The 18756-nt window shown below is 33.4% G+C and overlaps 1 protein-coding gene across 1 annotated transcript in view; it reads right to left on the bottom strand.

The window, feature by feature from the left end:
• Window positions 1-18756, bottom strand: part of LOC117170665 (neuronal acetylcholine receptor subunit alpha-7) — a 390031-nt gene that overhangs the window by 113761 nt on the left and 257514 nt on the right. Inside the window, exon 5 of the mRNA XM_033357593.1 lies at window positions 10713-10893. Within this exon, the coding sequence (XP_033213484.1) occupies window positions 10713-10893 (181 nt within the window). The remainder of the gene's footprint in view (window positions 1-10712; window positions 10894-18756) is intronic.

Genomic DNA, 18756 nt, shown 5'->3' with positions numbered 1-18756 from the left:
CGGAATACGTGTCAGAATTGTTAGGAATATGTCCTTCGTGTTTGCGACGTTGCAGGCACATTAAATCTATCTACTATACATGTAAGTTTCAGAGTTTTATGGCTTCATCTGTGAAATTTTCGGAACGTGGTCTTACATGAGTGCCCAAGCTCAGACGCACTGCGCGAATTTGGGCAGCGGTGCGTTGAGGGGCACGCAAGTAAGAGCGCATCCGAATGAAGAAACACCTGTCTTGCACACGCTCGGACCCGCGTCAATACTGACAACCGCCTTATTCTACAAAGCCTTGCCTCCGCAAGCGAAAAAATCACTGGTCCAGTGTTCTTCAACAAATATAATATTTTGTAGACAGAAGTCAATGACAATTGTAACAAGATATTCAGTATTCTATTATTCGTTTAGGTGGCTTTCTCTTGCACTTCATATTGTGCGAGTGTAATTAGTGTGTTGGCCATTTGAAAGCGATAATTGAAAAGTTCATGCGGGGCATTTCTCGATTTACGGACAGAAAACAAAGGATGGATTTCCATTATTATCAACGGTCATTAGTTATTGTTCCAATTTGGTTACAACATTATCACTGCTTTAGTAACGTATTGAAAATGATGTTAAATTATTCTACACTTTTGCTGACTGGCCAACCATCTGAAAATTAAATATTTGCATACATGAGGGCCATTAAAAGTCAGAGATTAGTAGTAACTTTTTGGGACTGTAACGCTAGTTAGTTCCAATTGTTCAGTAGTTTGTAATTTTCATTTTCGTCACTTCAAAACGAATTAAAGTTTTATTTTTTGAATTTATTCACAAAATTATAGAACAGTTGCGTGTCGTAATTTGATAAATATCATACAAGTTGAAACGTCAGGTTGCTATACATTACAGAAAACTTGAAAAGTCGAAAAAGGCCATAAAATTTCGAATTTATTAATTTAAAAACTGGAATAAGCTGCTGCTTTTATAATAGAGTAGAAGGTCTATATTAGCATTAATTATATATGACCATAATCAGAATAAGGTTTTGTGAGGTTTAAACATATTTTAATGCATAGAAATATCAATAAGTAAAAACAAATTTTTAGTAAACTTTATCTACACATAAGCACAATTTGTCTGAATTTCGGAATAAATTTTTGAATTCAGATATCAATATCTAGTATGTAGGTCAAATTTATTTAAGTCCGGACGAACATCACTCAAATTCAATGTCAATAAAATTATTGACATTAAATTTAGTCAAATTTGTCTGAATGGAAGTGAAATTTATTCTTTGCTTAAAGTAATTTTTAAATTACACAATGAATGTAATTGAAACTGTTTACTTTGTTACGAGTAACAGCCCCAACTCTTTGATAGTTAATCTTTTATTTAGATTATGTTTAAGGTTCCACCAACGCAAGTAAAAAATGCAACAAACCATAGGTCGAAATAATGCAGCCTTTTTCCGACTTAGCAAGTTTCGTCATCAAAAATAGAAACGAAACAAGAAAAAGGCCGGTTAAATTGCGATTGCGTGCAAATATGTACCAATAATACAAAGAGGCGTGATGTAAAAGAGATAGGAAGGTGGGAAGAGACCAAGAAATGTCAACGCTAGGAAATTGGGGAGCAGAGGTATATAAAAAAGACCACGAATGTAAGAAGGAAACTCGATGGTACAACCTAAACACACGCAACAGGTGAAACAGGTATGTACTTGGACCTTTTCTCTTATGTAGTGTTTCCAATGCTAACTTACTTCAGCAAGTGTTGAGCGATAGGTGCCTATGCCCTTCCACTTCAATGATCACTCGGCATTGTGAACGTGAAAATGCTTCCATCTGAAGAGAAAGGACCCTTTTCCCTTATTTTCTTACCTGCTTATACTTTTATTCCAAGTACATTTGCACACATGTACACGCATTTACGAATAGACTTAGCTGCGAAATAGGGAAATGTCATCTCGTGTGATATGCTAAGTTAGGTTTCGTGAATAGCATGCAAGGTGGCACTTAACTCCTTCGGTAGTTGAATGATTACCTGGATGTTACATTGCTACATTTAGCTGGAAACATTACTTAGATAAAGTTTAATCACAATTAAAGCTCTCCTTATTATTTAAAAGTCAATACTGCATTTAGCGATCTAAATATATGTAGCTAGATAGTAAAAACAATCATCTCTTACATGCTAGAGTAAGCTTTGAAAATCAGCACGAGTTCCATTGATATTCTGTGCACTTTTTTAAATTAAAAAGCGGTCAGAAATCTCATTTGGGTAATTGATAATCTGTCATCGGTAAGCCTTAATTAGATGAAAATATCGGATAATGTACACATAGTATACAGTAAACACGATAACCAACATCAATGTTTACCACTCACATGCGATATTGAAGAGGACCTTAATTTTATTGAAAACATACAGGTCCATCAATAAATGAGTTTATAAAGAGGGAAATTTTTACACATTTGCATAACTTCGAAAAAGGGATTGTTGTTTTACAAAGAAGTGAGCAACACCTATATTGTACATTCATATAAATAATTGTATGGATTTCGCTTGACAAGTGATTTGTTCGCTAGCGAGTGTACGACGAAGTTTGAATTATAAAGATGTCTTAGGGGTATATCTGGGATCCGAAAATCAATTCATGTCATTGTCAATCCTGACAGCTAGTCCAGTCTGCCAATTGATTGGCAAGGTGCGAGATATATAAATATATTTATATATGTTATACTTGCACTGTTTGCAGTGATTTTCGGAACATTTACCCAGAACACCGAGCTTAGCGACTCTTTGTTCGCATTCAGTAAAGAAATCGAAGCTCGAGTGTATGCAGGACAAATGCGAGCTTAACCTAACTAAGCTTAGCTCAGCGAGTACTCATTCCCCTTTGTCTCCATTCCGCTGCATCGATACCTGTACTGGATGCAAACGCGTGTGTCTGTAGCGGAAATTATTGAATAGACTGTCAACGACCTACATGCCTAACTTGAACCGGCATTGTACACATAGTGCGCAAATACCGATTTATAGATATTCCACTCGTCAAAAGTTGTCCACAGTTCCCTTCATTCTGTTAGAGATTAAATCGAAAACAAATTTCGACTAAAGCTGTACCAAAATCAAATAATTTGTCATGGAAAATTCGATTTTTAGCCTTCTTTAATATTTGAGAACTTCATAGCGGATTCTAGAAGAAAATTTAACGACATTGATTTTTTATATTCATAGTACCGAGGTATATATATAACCCATTGAAAAAAGTTAATTTGTATTATTTTGTAAATGAATTCATAAGTAAATTTTATAATCTATTATTCTACTATTTCAAGTTTTATTTTTATTAGAAATATGGCCTGGGGACCATTCATTATTAACGTAAAAGTCCCAAAAGGGAGGTAAAAGTCATTCTTACGTAATATTTTACATTGCCGAGATCAAACCGTTCGGCAAACCTCGAGGTTGCTAGTCACACGACATTTCACCCAAAGACAAAATTTCTGTAATACAGCAATGTCTTAGGAACCAAAAATCGCACAGAAAAATAAAGGGCAGTTTCAAAAATCACAAAAAGTTCTCTATTTAGAGGTTCAACTAACTATGAGATCTATTTTCTTATTTTTAATATACAGCCCAAGAAATATTATGAGTTCTTACATGTGGGTTAGGGGGGGGGGGGGGCAAAAACGGCTAAAATCGTCCTTACGTAAATAATGTATGGCCCTCTATTTGTTTTTTATAAAGAAAATTTTTTATATTCACAAGTAACTTTAGGTTTCGAAGAATAACAAATGTTTACAGGGTGCTTCTAGACCAGGAAACTGTGAAAATCCGTATATGATAGTAGATTTTTTTACCGGAAATTTTACAAATTAAAAAAAAATAAAATCTAAAAAATCACTTGGAATATCACAAGTTTTGATCTGTTGAAAATTAAATAATTTACAGATTTAAACGTTGAAAATTCCAACTAAAAAGACAAATAATCCTAATTTGAAGGATTTATATATCATTTACATTTGAATTTCACAATTCTAATTTCTAAAGAACAGAAGAAATTTTGGTATAATTTTTTTCCAAATTGTAAGAGGAACTTTTTAAAATATTTCCAATGAGTTAAAGGTAAGAAAATTTGGTATTTTGTAAATTTTTATTGAGTCTGAGACGAAGAAATTTTAGTTTTAAATTTTTGTCCAATTCGCAGAAGACAATTTGATATTTTTAAGGGTTTTATTGATTTGGAATAGAAGAAATGTTTGGTTTTAAAATTTTATGAATTGGAAGATGGATAATTTTCTTAGAAACATTTTCATAGAGTTGGGTAGGAGGAAATCTTAATTTCGTTTTTTTTCTGATTAAGAAGAGGGACATCCTTTTATTTTTGAGACTTTTAGTGTCTTGTAAGGAAAGAAACTTTGGTTGTAATTTTTTCTGAATTGAAAGGGAAACATTTTTTTATCTCAAAGATTTTTATAAAGTTGGAAGAGAGAGAATTTTGGTCTTCAAGTTTTGATAAATTAGAAGAGGAATTTTTATTTTTTATTTTTCACTCAATTGAACAATTTTTTTGAAATTAGAAATAAAGGAATTGTCCGTTAAAAATGGTTAAAAGCTTCTATTTTATACGTCTCAATGATTAAGCGTTTGAATTAAAAATGTTAAGTTTCAATCTTAAACGCTGACAATTCTAAAATGGTTCCCTTTGTTGTTTTTCTATTTGCTGTTCCTTAATTTTTTGATATTTACTTTTTTTAATTTCAAGGAAAATGGAAAATTTTTGCGAACTGAGAATAGTCTTAAAATTTGAAGACTCGTGAATTAATTTTTTCCAGCCAAATATGCACCAAATAATAATTTTTTGTGAATCCGCCACGAAGTCCGTAATTCTATAGAAATAAAATTAACACCATTTGAGCAGGTAAATTTGTTGGAAGGAATTTATACTCTAATGGGGATATTAAAACTAGTTAGGAATTCGAGATTGGAACAGAAGGATTAGTTGACTCGAAATAAAGTGAAGGTATGATTGATCTGTAGAGTACCGGTCTCAATGGAATGTAAGTCGTCGAAGGATGATACATCCTTGTACTTTTGAGCGAAATATCAAAGGACAAAATCAATTATGCTCTTAATCAAGTTTCCGAATAAGTACGTGTCGAACGCAGAAAGTCGGAACTTGGAGAATTTGGGAAATGGGGACTCGCCTGTGGCTGGCATGGAAGCGTCACTCAGCTATCGACTCCACAGGAAATACGGGATTTGGCTTGATAATTGTAAATAAGCTATTTCCGATCCTTTGGCCACGGCATACATGTTCCAAGTACTCCGTGAAGACGGCAGAACTAGCTTTCGAGGAGATGGAAAGGAAAGCGACGAAAAAAAATATAGTTACCCTCCAAAAAATTAAAACATCTCTTTAAATTCAATTTCTAACAGGAAAAATCAATATCAGCAATTTCTAAATTAAATTTGTGCGCTTTGAAAATAATAAGTAATATAGTTTAATTTTCAATAACATGTTAAAAATTATTATATATTCAACTGCATATAACTATTGATATGTTAATATCTCTATATCTTAATTTAATTCAAATAAATTAGATGTTAGGAATCTAATATTGATTTTTCAACAACTAGAGTTTTATTTTAGGTTGTAACATTTTTATTATTGGTATCCATTTTTCCTGTTTTCAAATGGAAAAGAAATTGAATTTAAAGGCAATTTTCACGAAAGAAATTCAACATGGCCCTTCTATGAAAGGGCACTTTCGACATGGTGGACAATATACAAAAAAATTGAAAGAGATTAAATTGAATAATGTGTTACACAAGTACCGTGGATAAAACCACTATAAAATGGTTTTCTGAAACTACAATACGATAAAAAAAAATACGTCTATTGAAATCAGAATATAATTTTTTCTCTCCATTTACTTGGATAATTTAATTATTTTTCTCAACAAAAGAGATGCTAGTGCACTCCCATAGGACCTCTTTCCTGTTTCAGTGAGTCATATTTATACACACATTTTGCATTGTATGATGTTGGTACAATGTGCGTGTACTAAAACTTTGAAACCGGAAGGCGAAGTGATAATTGCTCGACACTCGGTCCGCTGTGCCAATGTTTAATTGTTTAATGCAGAAAGAAATGTAATATTCAGTTATATTCCTCTAGAAATGAGACAAATTTACAAACCTAATAAACAAATGCGAAATTGATGCCACTGGGGAAAACACGTTTAACAGGAAAATGTTATCTGTTTGCAATATAAACAGATTTTCTACGGGAAAATCCAGACTTTAGTTTCGTAAAGTAAAAAAATAATAGAACCTAACTTTATGAAGTATTCGATTCTTTAGCAGTTCTTTCCCGTTAGAAACGGCATAGCCCAGTGACATCAATATTTCTATCAATTTATATTTAAATTTTTAATCTCATTTAAAGATACTTTATTTAGCTCAGTTAATCTGCGATATGAAAATTGATTTAAGACTGAACATGATGTATATGTAAGTGTTTAAAACCCAAAAAGAGCAATGATTTTTGTCATCTTTTTTTTAAATTTCACACGACATAATCATCCACCTTATAATGGGTTCTCATTTTTAGTTTTGCTATTATTTTATTGAAGAATTATTTTTGTGTGTTTATAACTTCTTCGAGAAATCCAGGAGCCAATTGTGTTCTAAACTTACATCAATTTATCCCTAGGGATTTGCTCGCACAATTGTCCTTGATGCAAACAGCAACTTTACGTTTTGGAACTTTACCAAATTGGTCCAGACCAGAACTGATATTTCTCACATTGTAAATCATAGTCTGGTGAACTAGTTATGTATCATTGTGCAAAGCTTGCAATGGGAACAAATAATAATTTTGAATTAGTCAGATTGTTGTCCAAGATGCTCACACATTCCTTAATATTAGAGGGTTTTTCTTATATCTTCAAATCACTACAATTAATTTAAAAACTGGAAAACAATAAAGAAATGGGAACTTTTTCATGAACTATATAAAGACTTTAAAGATAATTTTAGAAATAATTTTGTGAAAACCATTATGAGGTGAGTATTACAGTAGGACATTTCAGTTCCTTCTTTCTTAACTGGAATAATTTTCTACCAAAAAAAAAATTGAAGTATATTAGCATATCCTACTGAAAACCATGTCTGCTTCTCTTTCATAACTTTGTGCAACTACTTCGTCTCTTGGCGAGAAAACTGTTCAGGGAACTTTCATGAAATTCACATGACATTTACTTCCGAAAAGTTGTCCCTATAGAAGGCGTTACTTTTCACCCCGTCATATCATAAAAGGCAGGAATGGTCGTGACAGCGACTGCTATGTAGCTATATTTTAGGCTAGTGATACCTAGTTCAGTAACAAATACTTCGGATACCAAGTGCAACCTGAAAGTTTTACTTCACTTTTTAGAAATAAAATTAATAAACTGCGAGGATAAAAAGGCATAAAATGCAAGGTAATATTAGCAATATTTGAAGTTCAAATTTTTAATTAAGGTTTAAATAAATACATTGCGTAAATATTAGCTGATTAATGACGGTGCATTCGTAATAATTTAAAATAAGTTAGAGAACTAATGGACGAAATTTCTTTTTTATTCCTCTTTCATAACTTAGATTATTTTTGGTGCATTCGAAATTTGAGAAATATAAAATTGCATTTATAAGATAAGTGTAAGGAGTGCCATGCAGTCGAGCAATGATAATTAATTGATATTAATATCATAGGATGATACATTCGTGAGAGTGCTAGTAGAAATAGTTTATTACAAGATATTCTTGACAACTTTCATGTCGCAGATTTCTGAGTTCAGAATTTGATAAATACGTTATTACAAGAAACGAAGCTATCTATATTTCTTAAGAGATTGTAGACTTGTATAAAATATAAATTTACACAATGCAATCTACAAACTACATACACAGTGCAGTTGCGAGATTTTCACGCTCGATTACTTAAATTAGCAGTGAAGACCGAACGAACGAGCAATGCACAATTTACTAGCGCAGGATGGACCAATACTGATTGCGATAGTGATGATAATGATGATGGTGTGTTAAGAAAATATCGAGAGTGAGATAAATAGAAAAAGTGGGAAGGAGAAGAGAGAATTGGTGGGGTTTGAGTTTGGTGCGGAGTCGATAGTAGAGCGGCGGTGGACATGTGCTCCATGCAAAATCGTGGTTCCGAGCTCAGACATAATCACGTGGTCCCTGCTTTGACTGGAGAATGTTCTTGTGTGTGTTAGGTATTATTTGGTTTTTCTGTTTCGATTCGGCATGTGCTTTTTGTCTATTCATTTTTCATGTAAGTTTCAGTCCTTGTATTATGATTTTATTTTCTGTTGTGTTAGATTCTGTTAGGTGCATTTATCTCTCCTTTCAAAAATATAGTTAGTAGTTGGTTTTTAGTGAAAACACAAAGACTTTAGACGATCGTCACAAGCTCATTTCGTTTCGAGAAGCGCGGTAAAGCAAGACACCGACAAGCGACATCGATCCACGGCAGCGTTGGTTAAATGGTTTTCTCTAGTGTTTGGTAGAAAACGCGTGTAGCACAAAGAGGTGTACAGCCGATATTTATTCGCGGGATAAATTTCCATTTATCGCAGAATATGGCAGATAAGAGCCGTTTTGAGGGGAAGCGAAGAGAGGCAGGAGATGCGTCGCTAGCGAATTGAATATTTAGTACAGGCTGAGGGTTGAGGTCTCACGAGCCTTGCGACTTAACGAACATATCAAGGATTTCTGTTGGGTATCTTCGCGGCAGAAGCTTTAAAATGAAAAAAAAAAATGGTTAGAAGACAGATTTATTTCTCTTATTAGCCCCCTCTTAGGAACGTGTGTTTCATCGACGCTCGGGGAAGCCGGGCAATGCGCGGAGATATTAAAAAAAGAATCGTCTCATGGATAAAAACTCTAATTTTTTTATATTTTTCTTTGAATGCTCATTTAATCAATTGAGAGCTCATAAAATTATTTTATGACTGATCACTTAATTAAGAATCCAATTTATAGAGTTAATATCTACACTTTTCGCTCCATAGAATAAGGTGAAGTTAATTTAATTGTGTAAAATTAATAAGTGTGCTGTTTCGTTCCTATGAGTGAAGACAGAATTACTGTCGTAGAATAAAAAACTAAGAACCCTGTTACACAGTTTTATAGGTTTTTACGAAGCAGAAAAGTGGTTTTGCGTCTCACAGAAGAATAGTAGGTCTAAAATGACCAAGATATAAAGTCTCTAAAAAATTGCAGACGCCTTCCTTGAGTGATAAGGTTCTAGTAGTAAAGAGCTCTCAATTTTATATAATAAAATAAAATTTATGAGCACATTGATTTAAAATAAATAAATATATTTTAAATAAATTTCTTTTAAACTACATATGGATTATTCATGAAATAAGCTTAATGCTTCCATAAATTTCTATCATTATTTCAATTTTTTGATTTTTAATCAAAACAGTAATGAAACTAGGACTCCACTCTGGGCGCCACAAACAAATATCTTTCCTATTTTACTTACTCAACTTGTCAGACAATTTTTAGGATTGAAGAATGAGAGATTTTTAGCAAAATGAAAAATAGGCGTTTCATCCAGCATCTGTTATAGGTCGCCTCCGGATCGAAATAATTGGCTAGGGACAAGATGTTGGCTCGAAAGCAATTCGAATTGTATTCCTAAAACAACTAGACTATATATCAAATTTCACGGACGAAAGAGTATTTTCCGAGATATCGAGTTTATAATTTGTATACAAGATGGGTTGTATCGCAAATTGAGAGAGTGAAATGAATTTATCATTCTGTGATCACGTGTGGTATACCGAATGCCTGGGGAATGAGCCGGCAAACTGGATCGCGAACGACAAGTTAGATGACTCCTGATAGCTGACGCGGAGAACTTGGCCGAAACCCATTTTAGCTATCCTCGTAAAGTCTCTTGCCGATGTACTTTGCTCGTTCGACATGCTAGAGCCCGAGATAAATATTCAAGCGGGCCGCGTTCCCACGGGCGATCTATCGTAGATTTCCCGCCTCGATCGAGAAGTGATCCCCGAAACGGACAAGCAATCACGTTCCTTCCTCTCTCCTTTTCCCTTCGATAAAGTAGTTGCTTTTTTTCTCTCTAGCTTTTTTATCCTATCGTCATTATTACCTCTGAAGCTACTAAGCGTGTAAAGTACTATCTATGGAGCTTTGCTAGTGTGTTGCGTTCTCGTGTGGGATAAAGAAAGCCGGGCCAATCAACGTGGAAAACGAGGCTCAGATAGTGTGCCGGATTTCACGATAGTATCCGAGAAAAAAGAATTTATACATTAATTTCTATTTGCTGAAATGCAACTTAAAGAAAACTGCAAGAAAGGTTTTGCTTAGAAGGATCAAGTATAATTTCTCGTGTAGCAAATAGGATTGAAAGAAGTGGCTATGATTTTATCTTCCTTTGATAGTTGCAGGAAGTCTGGGATTGATGTTACTTTTTATAGTGAGTCCTTCTCAATTCTGCGGGAGCGATAAAAAAAATCTTTATCGCTCTCATCTGGACAGAAGGGCCAAAGAATTCCTTGAAATCCGGCATGACACTTCCGGTTTTTCCTCCAAAACGTAATGGTCGTTGGGGGATGTTGAGAAGCCCGAGGAATAGGAAACGGTTGTGCTCTGCGTGTTAGCGTGTATGTGTTTTGGAGACAGTAGTGTACCTGGTTGCCGTCGTAGGTCCAGGATCCGAACTTCATGTCACAGTGTTGGTCGTCAAAGGGGAACCAAGTGATGTCTATCTTGCATGTGCTCTTGAAGATGCCCGGAGGGACGTACAGGCAACTGCCGTTATGCGTGACCACCACGTTTGTTTGGAACGTCCCGTCGAAACCCTCATCCGCACTAACGTTTCATCATGTATGTATGTTTGTGTATTTTATTTTTCATATACATACATATATAATATATATGTACATTTATTTTTTCTAGTGATTCTCTTATTCTTCAAATTTAGTCATCAGAAAATATTGAATCTAATTAGTTTTCTCTATCATGAGCATCATGATTGAATACGAACTCGGTACAAATTCAAACATACACCATTACTAATTCAAAACAAGTAAATACTTGATTTTTAAAAACCGTTATTACTTTTTTAAAATTTCATTTTGTTATTTTTTAATTCTTTTTCAGATTCGACATAGGTTCCCTATATTATTTATTAGGAACAAGCTGGATTTTACTTTCAGATACTCTTATTTTTATTCACTTTTATATTGTTAAGTATATATACTTTTATTTTCCTACGTTTTAGAAAATTTTAAGGCATCGAGTTTATTCTGAGTTTAAAAAAAGACGATATTGATTTTTTTAACGAAAACCGTTTTAAGTGATTATTTATCGAAGGGCTTCTGAGAATTAATAAAAATGAGTGACAGTGATCGGTGAAGTCAAAATACTGCATATGTATCGATTAAGTGTCAGAAAGTGTTGAAAACCACTACAGTTTATAAAAATATAACTTCGATCAAAATTATGATAACTGCTACGTGCGATCTTAAAGAAGAAATTGCTCGTTCGATATAGGATATATATGTACCAAAACCTGCTACTTTAAAGTATCAAAATAAGTTAAAAACTGTAGTTTTTAACTTAGATTGAACACTTTAATCAATTTAAAATTTATTTATTTATTTAAAACTAAACTCTCTTTACAGCTTAAAAAAATAACTGCTATATTTTATTAAATATTTTTATTCGTAAAAAACATTAAGGACCTACATGAATGTACTAAATGTGAGAAATATTTTTTTGACTTTTGAATGGCAACTTTTATCTTTGTTATGTATTTCTAGATAATGGAAGTTTGCAAGGAAAACATAAGAATCTTCAATTAACTGCTTAATATTAGATAAAAAATTAGCAAACGAAATTTTTATGTGAAACCTTCAAGAACAAAATATCAAGTTCAATGCAGAGCAATTCTAAGATTGTAAGTTTTATTTCAAAATGTTACGATAGATTCGTAAAAATTAAAAAATTTTAAATGGAATCGAGTGAATTAAAAAAATATGATAAAGAAACTTTCAAAATAAGCCTCAAAAATTGTTAATCAAAACAATTTCAATTTGAAACTTCAGAAGTTAGTTTTTGTTTAAAATTAAAATGTTATACAAAATTTTTGAAATATATCAAGCTTGTTTAATTGATATAAACCTGCAATGGCAGGTTATTTTAATATCAGCTCGTGCATGCGCATATACTTTCAAGCTAAAGCCTCTTACTGATTTTAGACATAATGACAGAAAGAGACATTTTTCGAGAAGGCGCTTTGTGGAAAAACCCTTTGTGAGAGCCTACTGTATAAACATTTAAAATTGAACATAAAATATTGTAAACGTAAAAATTAAATATTTTTAAATTGGCATCTTTAGGACTGAACAAACAACAATTTTTTTTCAAATGCATACATTTAAAGTTAAACTATTTTTAAAGAAGTTATACAAAAAATATGGTAGTTCACTACGAAATTAAAACTGGACAAACTATGACGAGTTATACGAAATTTTAGGTACTGTTTATGTATTTAAATTGAAATTGTAAGAGATACTTGAAATCAAAATTGATAACGTAATTCTACAAATATCCTTCGTTTATTGTCTATTACAAACTCTCATTCAAGATTTGTAGTTTCGACTAGTTATGTATAAAATATTTATAACAGGCTCATTAAATAATAAAGGACAATGAATCATTCCTAAATAGAGGAAAGCCTCGACTATCAGGAAATGGACGTCACTTTTATCATGCATTAACCTAAATTACTTCCAAGTTTTAAATTCTAATACCTCTTTCGTAACCATGTTCGCGTACCTGGGGAAGTGTCTGAAAGTTTTTCTCTTTAAGTGCCTCAAGACCAGTTGGGAAAGTATAGTTACGCCAGAAGGAGATTACGTGAAGTTAAGTAGGCATCTATTGAAAAAAGGTCACTGAAAAGACTTTGCTTTTCGAACAAATTGTCCGATATGGATATAAAATTTTCTACAAGGTAGACGTCAAGAGGATAAAAGTTAAATACGTTTTCCAAAGTAAAAACGAACAAGAAGTAATAAAGAACACAGAAAATGTTGGTGATATTTTCGATCCTTCAGACTAAGTAAATAAGTAATGGAGTCCTCAGGGATAATACCTGTGGAATTTTGTTTTTAACGAGACATTCTTTTGCATACACCACGTTTTACTGAATAACTTTTTTTAAAGCTGAATACAATTTTAAAGAGATAAGATAGAAGGCTTGTTCAAATATTCCACGAAATATATAGAGTGTTTTTAAAGACTTTAAAGGGGAAAAGCATTGCGCTTTACGTTAGACTACAAAATCTGGTTCATGAAGCATGACCTTTCTGAATTTTCATAAAGTTCACTTTAAATTTAATAGCTTATGAATTTTTTTCTTTGTGCAGTGAACTTTAAAGACATTAAAACTTTTATTATATCAATTTGAACACATATTAAAATACTCTTGATGCAACACGTTTAACTTCATACTTTAAATCTACTTGACCATTAGATTACAGAAATATTCGCTTGGATTTATGTATTTTTGTCTTTAAATGAATAAAGGAGAGACCGTAAGAAGTATATCACAATTTTTTTATTATTTAGAGGACACTAAGTTTGCACTGCTCACGAATTTCCTAGTTTCAAATTTAAATTTATTAATAAAAAGTTGTATCGTATATCAATTCGTTTCAAGTATTAAGTAAGAGCATTTAAAGTGAAACGGTATTTAAAGAAAGGAGCAAAATCGCTCACCCTGGCTTGGAAATAATCGACGTTTTACAACAGATGCCACACATGAAAAGACATTCTTGCTGGCGGAAACCTCGTATCGTTAAGGTTGAATTGGAAATTTGAAACTCACATGCTCGTCCACGTACTCGTGAAACTTGTGCATCCTGCTCAGCTACCACACGGTAATGGTGCGGAGCCTAGTCAAAGTTCCAGAGTCCCATAACTCATAAGAATTAATCTCCATTTTATCGAAAAACAATTTCAGCGGATTCAAATAGTTCTTCTAATCATGTTCCCAGTTTGAAAAAGAAAAAACTACTCTCTACATTTTGCAAATAAATCTTGTTGAGATTCTACAGAACGCAGTTATGCTCTCTGAATTAAGAGGACAATAAATAGTTAGTGAGTACAATATTTATACAATTTTCAGTTTTCTACATTTTTTAACTGTCTATTGTAAGTTTTGTTATCAATATCTGATATGTAGTCAGTTATAAACAATGCCTGTCTTATAATATCCGTATCTCGTCACAATTGAAATAAAATAAAGCTATTTCAATATCTTTTTCATTGCTAGGATCTAAGCAGTCTGTTTACAAACTCTTAGAGTTATCAAATCTGTCTTTTTTCGAATGAAAGTTTTTTCCTAAGCAGAGAGATGAGCTACTTTATAACTTTTATCATTTTTTAACATTACAGACTCAAACATTCATTATTTTGGGAAATAGTAAAGTGCACGTGTCATGTAAAATTATTTCTCTTATATTACTTATGTTTCTCTTACTAACCAAGTTTCAAGACAGTATCCATGTTTAAACATATAGAAAGTTAATGGACCATATGTAAATTCATGAGCATACACCTGAAACTTTTAAATTACACCACACTAAATATTTCATACTCATTGTAAAGTTAAGATCGGAGCACATCTTGTTCATATCATATCCCATATACCGCAGAGCATACTTCTAGCTCGTTGACTTGTTTCGTGAAATGCAAATTCATCTTGCGATTAACTCAAAGTTGTTACTGTTTACGTTCGCGTGCTAGCATTGTACCGGATGTTTTCCTGCAAACCTAAATTCCTGTCTTGACATTGACATGGGTAGTTTAACTTGAATAGTTTTAGTTCATGATGCTTTCCGTCCTGAAAGGATGCGTTCCGGAGTATATATAAATACAGGCAAGATTATATCGATAAAGTAAAGGAAACACCGTTGCGCCTAGTTGTTTTAGATAAATTGGAAGTTTGAAGTCGCACTTCTTAATTGGTAGGTTGAGGGAATTAGATTATGATTAAAGATTCATTGTCAATAGTTTTGATTTAACTAGCTCTTTGTTTAGAATCTGGCGGTTAGGGTTTCACCCACCAAGCCACGATACCCGCTCCTCACTTCCCACATTCTGATCAATACCTCTCCTCTCACTTTCTTCATCATTGTTTCCAAAACTGCATAAATAATAGTCTTCGAAACTTGAAAATTTAACTTTAATCTTCGTGAATCACGAATACACTTATTAGATTAAGTACATTTTACTTATCTTATCAAATTAAATAGTGAAGGTTAATTGTTCATCACCAAGATTTGTTCATGAAACTGAGAAACAGCAATCTGACTTTTTATTTGAAAAAAAAAATAAGGTAACTAGGAGCGGGCATCGAGCTTGGTACACAGGTAGCCCGCAATAACGGGGTGGCCTGACGTCGCTTCTTAATTATTTACATAGTTATTAAGCCATGCTCCCTTAAAACTTTAATCGCATCGCAACTGGAAATATTACGAAAGATATACATATATCCATCCGTATTATTGTGAAAGGGTAGACAGCTCTTGCTTAATTTATTACCATGGTGGTCTCCTACACTCAGCAGTAGTTAACCTGTTTCCTCAAATCACTACTCAATTTCTTTATAATGATCAATAACGAAAGAGAAGAATAAAATATATGAGTCTGAAAAGATGTTCCTTGCGGAAAGGGCCCATGTAATAAACGAGAGTATGCTATAATTTCTTTTATAGTTAGTTTTATGCTTCCGATAATTCTCCTCCAGCGTTAATTTTAATCCCACGTTAAGTGCATCCAAACCGCAAGGAAAATGAGAAAATCATAAACACTCTTTATCGCTTAAAATTGTTGAAGGTTATATAGGTGAATCAATGAGTGAAAAATCACGGTTAAAATTGAGAAAAAGGTTTTTATACACGAGATAGTACCATTTTTATGGAATGGAAAAGCTTTACGAAGTCTTAGAATTTCAACCTTTTGCAACATTAAAATGGCTCAGGATTATAGAAGCATATTGGTCATAATCCTCAACATAAGGTTGCATCAGGGACTGACGCAATATATGCTGGGCTTTCCCGATCAAACCAGAGATGTGTTAAATAAGCATAATCAAGAGGAAAAGCTGTTGAACTCTGGAGGCTCAGAGTGACACGTTCAAATCTCGATTATACTGATTTCCTACCTTGGTTCAATATGTCGATCGCAACAGGTTGGGTAATCAAATCATAAATTATGAAACGCGGCAAATGATCTAAATGCGTGGGGTACACCTGTATTGTAGACAGAGGCAGTAACCACTAATGTACCTTATTATCTACGCTACAAATTTCATATTAGAAAAGAACAATTTTATCTTAACGAAAGAAGAATGATGCAGACTCAAGAACATTAACAAATAGTATTTTTTATTATACTAATAGCTATGAAAAACAAAATTGTAGTGATATAATAATTTGGATTGTAATTTTAAAACCGCTGTTTGCAGCTACATCGACATCAAAAATGATAAATATAGAAATATTCTGTCAAATTGCCTAACAGACCTCACATCCTTTTAAAAGTGTACTATCAATAAGGGAACAATCAAAAGAAAATCAAATGGAGCATTGTTAATTAATTTAGAATAATATTTGATCAATATAATATAATATGTGCAATTAAAAATATGCTTTTTCGATTCTCAATCAAAGAATTTAGAAAATGGAAATTGGACTTACAATCGGCCCTACAAGAAAAAATATTTTAGGAAAATCAGTATAGGCCTGTAATGATTGTTTTAAAGTAATATTACTATAATTTTTTCGCGAGTATAGGAAATTAATTATTAAAAATCATTGTATAGCAAACAAATTACAGGAAATACTCAGCATTGAAATGAACAATACAAACATATTGAAGGAATTAATGTAAAAAGTAGATAAACTATAATGGAACGATTTATTTTGTACTTATTTTACACTTCAACAATTTGTGAATTTACTTTATATATCTATAATCGGTTAAATTTCCATCGAAATCCCCGGATACCTTTCGAAACATTTTTGAATCCATTCAAATCATTTAAAAATTTCAGAATCCATAAAAATACATTGAAATATTTTAACCTTTCTCAAATTCCTTTGAAAGTTTTGAAGTCCTTGAAATAGTTAGAAATCATTTTCAATCCTTTTAAAATGAAATCAAATATTTGTTCTCTGAAGTTCTTTAGAAATAATTACTTTTCTAGAATTGCAAAAGAATGATAAGAAATTCACTATTGGAAAATCATTATAGTCCTATACAGTATTTCAATGAAAGAGTTGAATTTTAAAATAAAGAAAAGATTTAATTGAACCAAAAAAAGTTGCATTCTCAAACAAATAGTTGACTTTTCAAGACAAAAAGACAAACTGTTTAGAAGAAAGTTGAATTTTCAACTATGAATGATGAATATTCAACCAAGAACTTTTCTACCAAGAAAGATGAATTTTCAATCCAGGGGGACAAATTTTGGGTGTACTTCCAAAAAGTGGATATGCCTGATTTTCTTCGCACTTCGTATACTTATGTAGTTTGACGCGCTGGTTACGAATATGATAGTGAAAATTGGCGCAAATTTGATTTTCATGGTGAAATCATTAAAAAACCATAAAAACCATGGTTTTTTGAGTTTATCTCAGCTAATATGCAACATTCAAAAAAATATTTTAAGTAAAAGTTGGAGATCTCATCGAAATACATATTTTTTGTTGCAAAAATTTTTTCATGTGAATGATAGTTTCCCAAAAAATCAATGGTAAATCCATTAGGTTCGGCTTTTTGCCTACTCACGCTCTTCACCGCGTGAAGATTGGATTATTTTGAACAGCATATTTCTTTTTTAGATTTGATTATCCCTGCCCCTTTTCCAGCGCCCCGTGAGGCGGAAAGGCACACATGCCCCTTTTTCAACGCCCCGTGGGGAGCGGAAAGGATTCTCTGTGACTGGTCATAGAAATAATGTAAGATCACATCCTTGCCCCTTTTCCAAAGCCCCGTAGGGGGCGGGAAGACACCCCTGTGACTGGTCATAAAAATAATGTAAGGCCACACCCCTGTCCCTTTTCCAACGCCTCGTGAGGTGCAGGAAGGCACCCTGTATCTGGTCATAGAAATATTGTAAGATCACATCCCTGCCCCTTTTCCAACGTCCCGTGAGGTGGCGGGAAGGCTTCCTGTGACTGGTCACAGTAATAATGTAAGATCACATCCCTATCCCTTTTCCAACACCCCTTGGAGGGGGGGGAGGCACCCCTGTGACTGGTCATAGAAATAATGTAAGATCACATCCTTGCCCCTTTTCCAAAGCCCCGTAGGGGGCGGGAAGGCACCCCTGTGACTGGTCATAAAAATAATGTAAGGCCACACCCCTGTCCCTTTTCCAACGCCTCGTGAGGTGCAGGAAGGCACCCTGTATCTGGTCATAGAAATATTGTAAGATCACATCCCTGCCCCTTTTCCAACGTCCCGTGAGGTGGCGGGAAGGCTTCCTGTGACTGGTCACAGTAATAATGTAAGATCACATCCCTGTCCCTTTTCCAACACCCTGTGGAGGGGGGGGGAAGGCACCCCTGTGACTGGTCATAGAAATAATGTAAGATCACATCCTTGCCCCTTTTCCAAAGCCCCGTAGGGGGCGGGAAGGCACCCCTGTGACTGGTCATA

Source organism: Belonocnema kinseyi, chromosome 4 (assembly GCF_010883055.1).
Source record: "Belonocnema kinseyi isolate 2016_QV_RU_SX_M_011 chromosome 4, B_treatae_v1, whole genome shotgun sequence".
Lineage (NCBI taxonomy): Eukaryota > Metazoa > Arthropoda > Insecta > Hymenoptera > Cynipidae > Belonocnema > Belonocnema kinseyi.
This window is presented reverse-complemented; position numbering and strand designations above follow the sequence as displayed.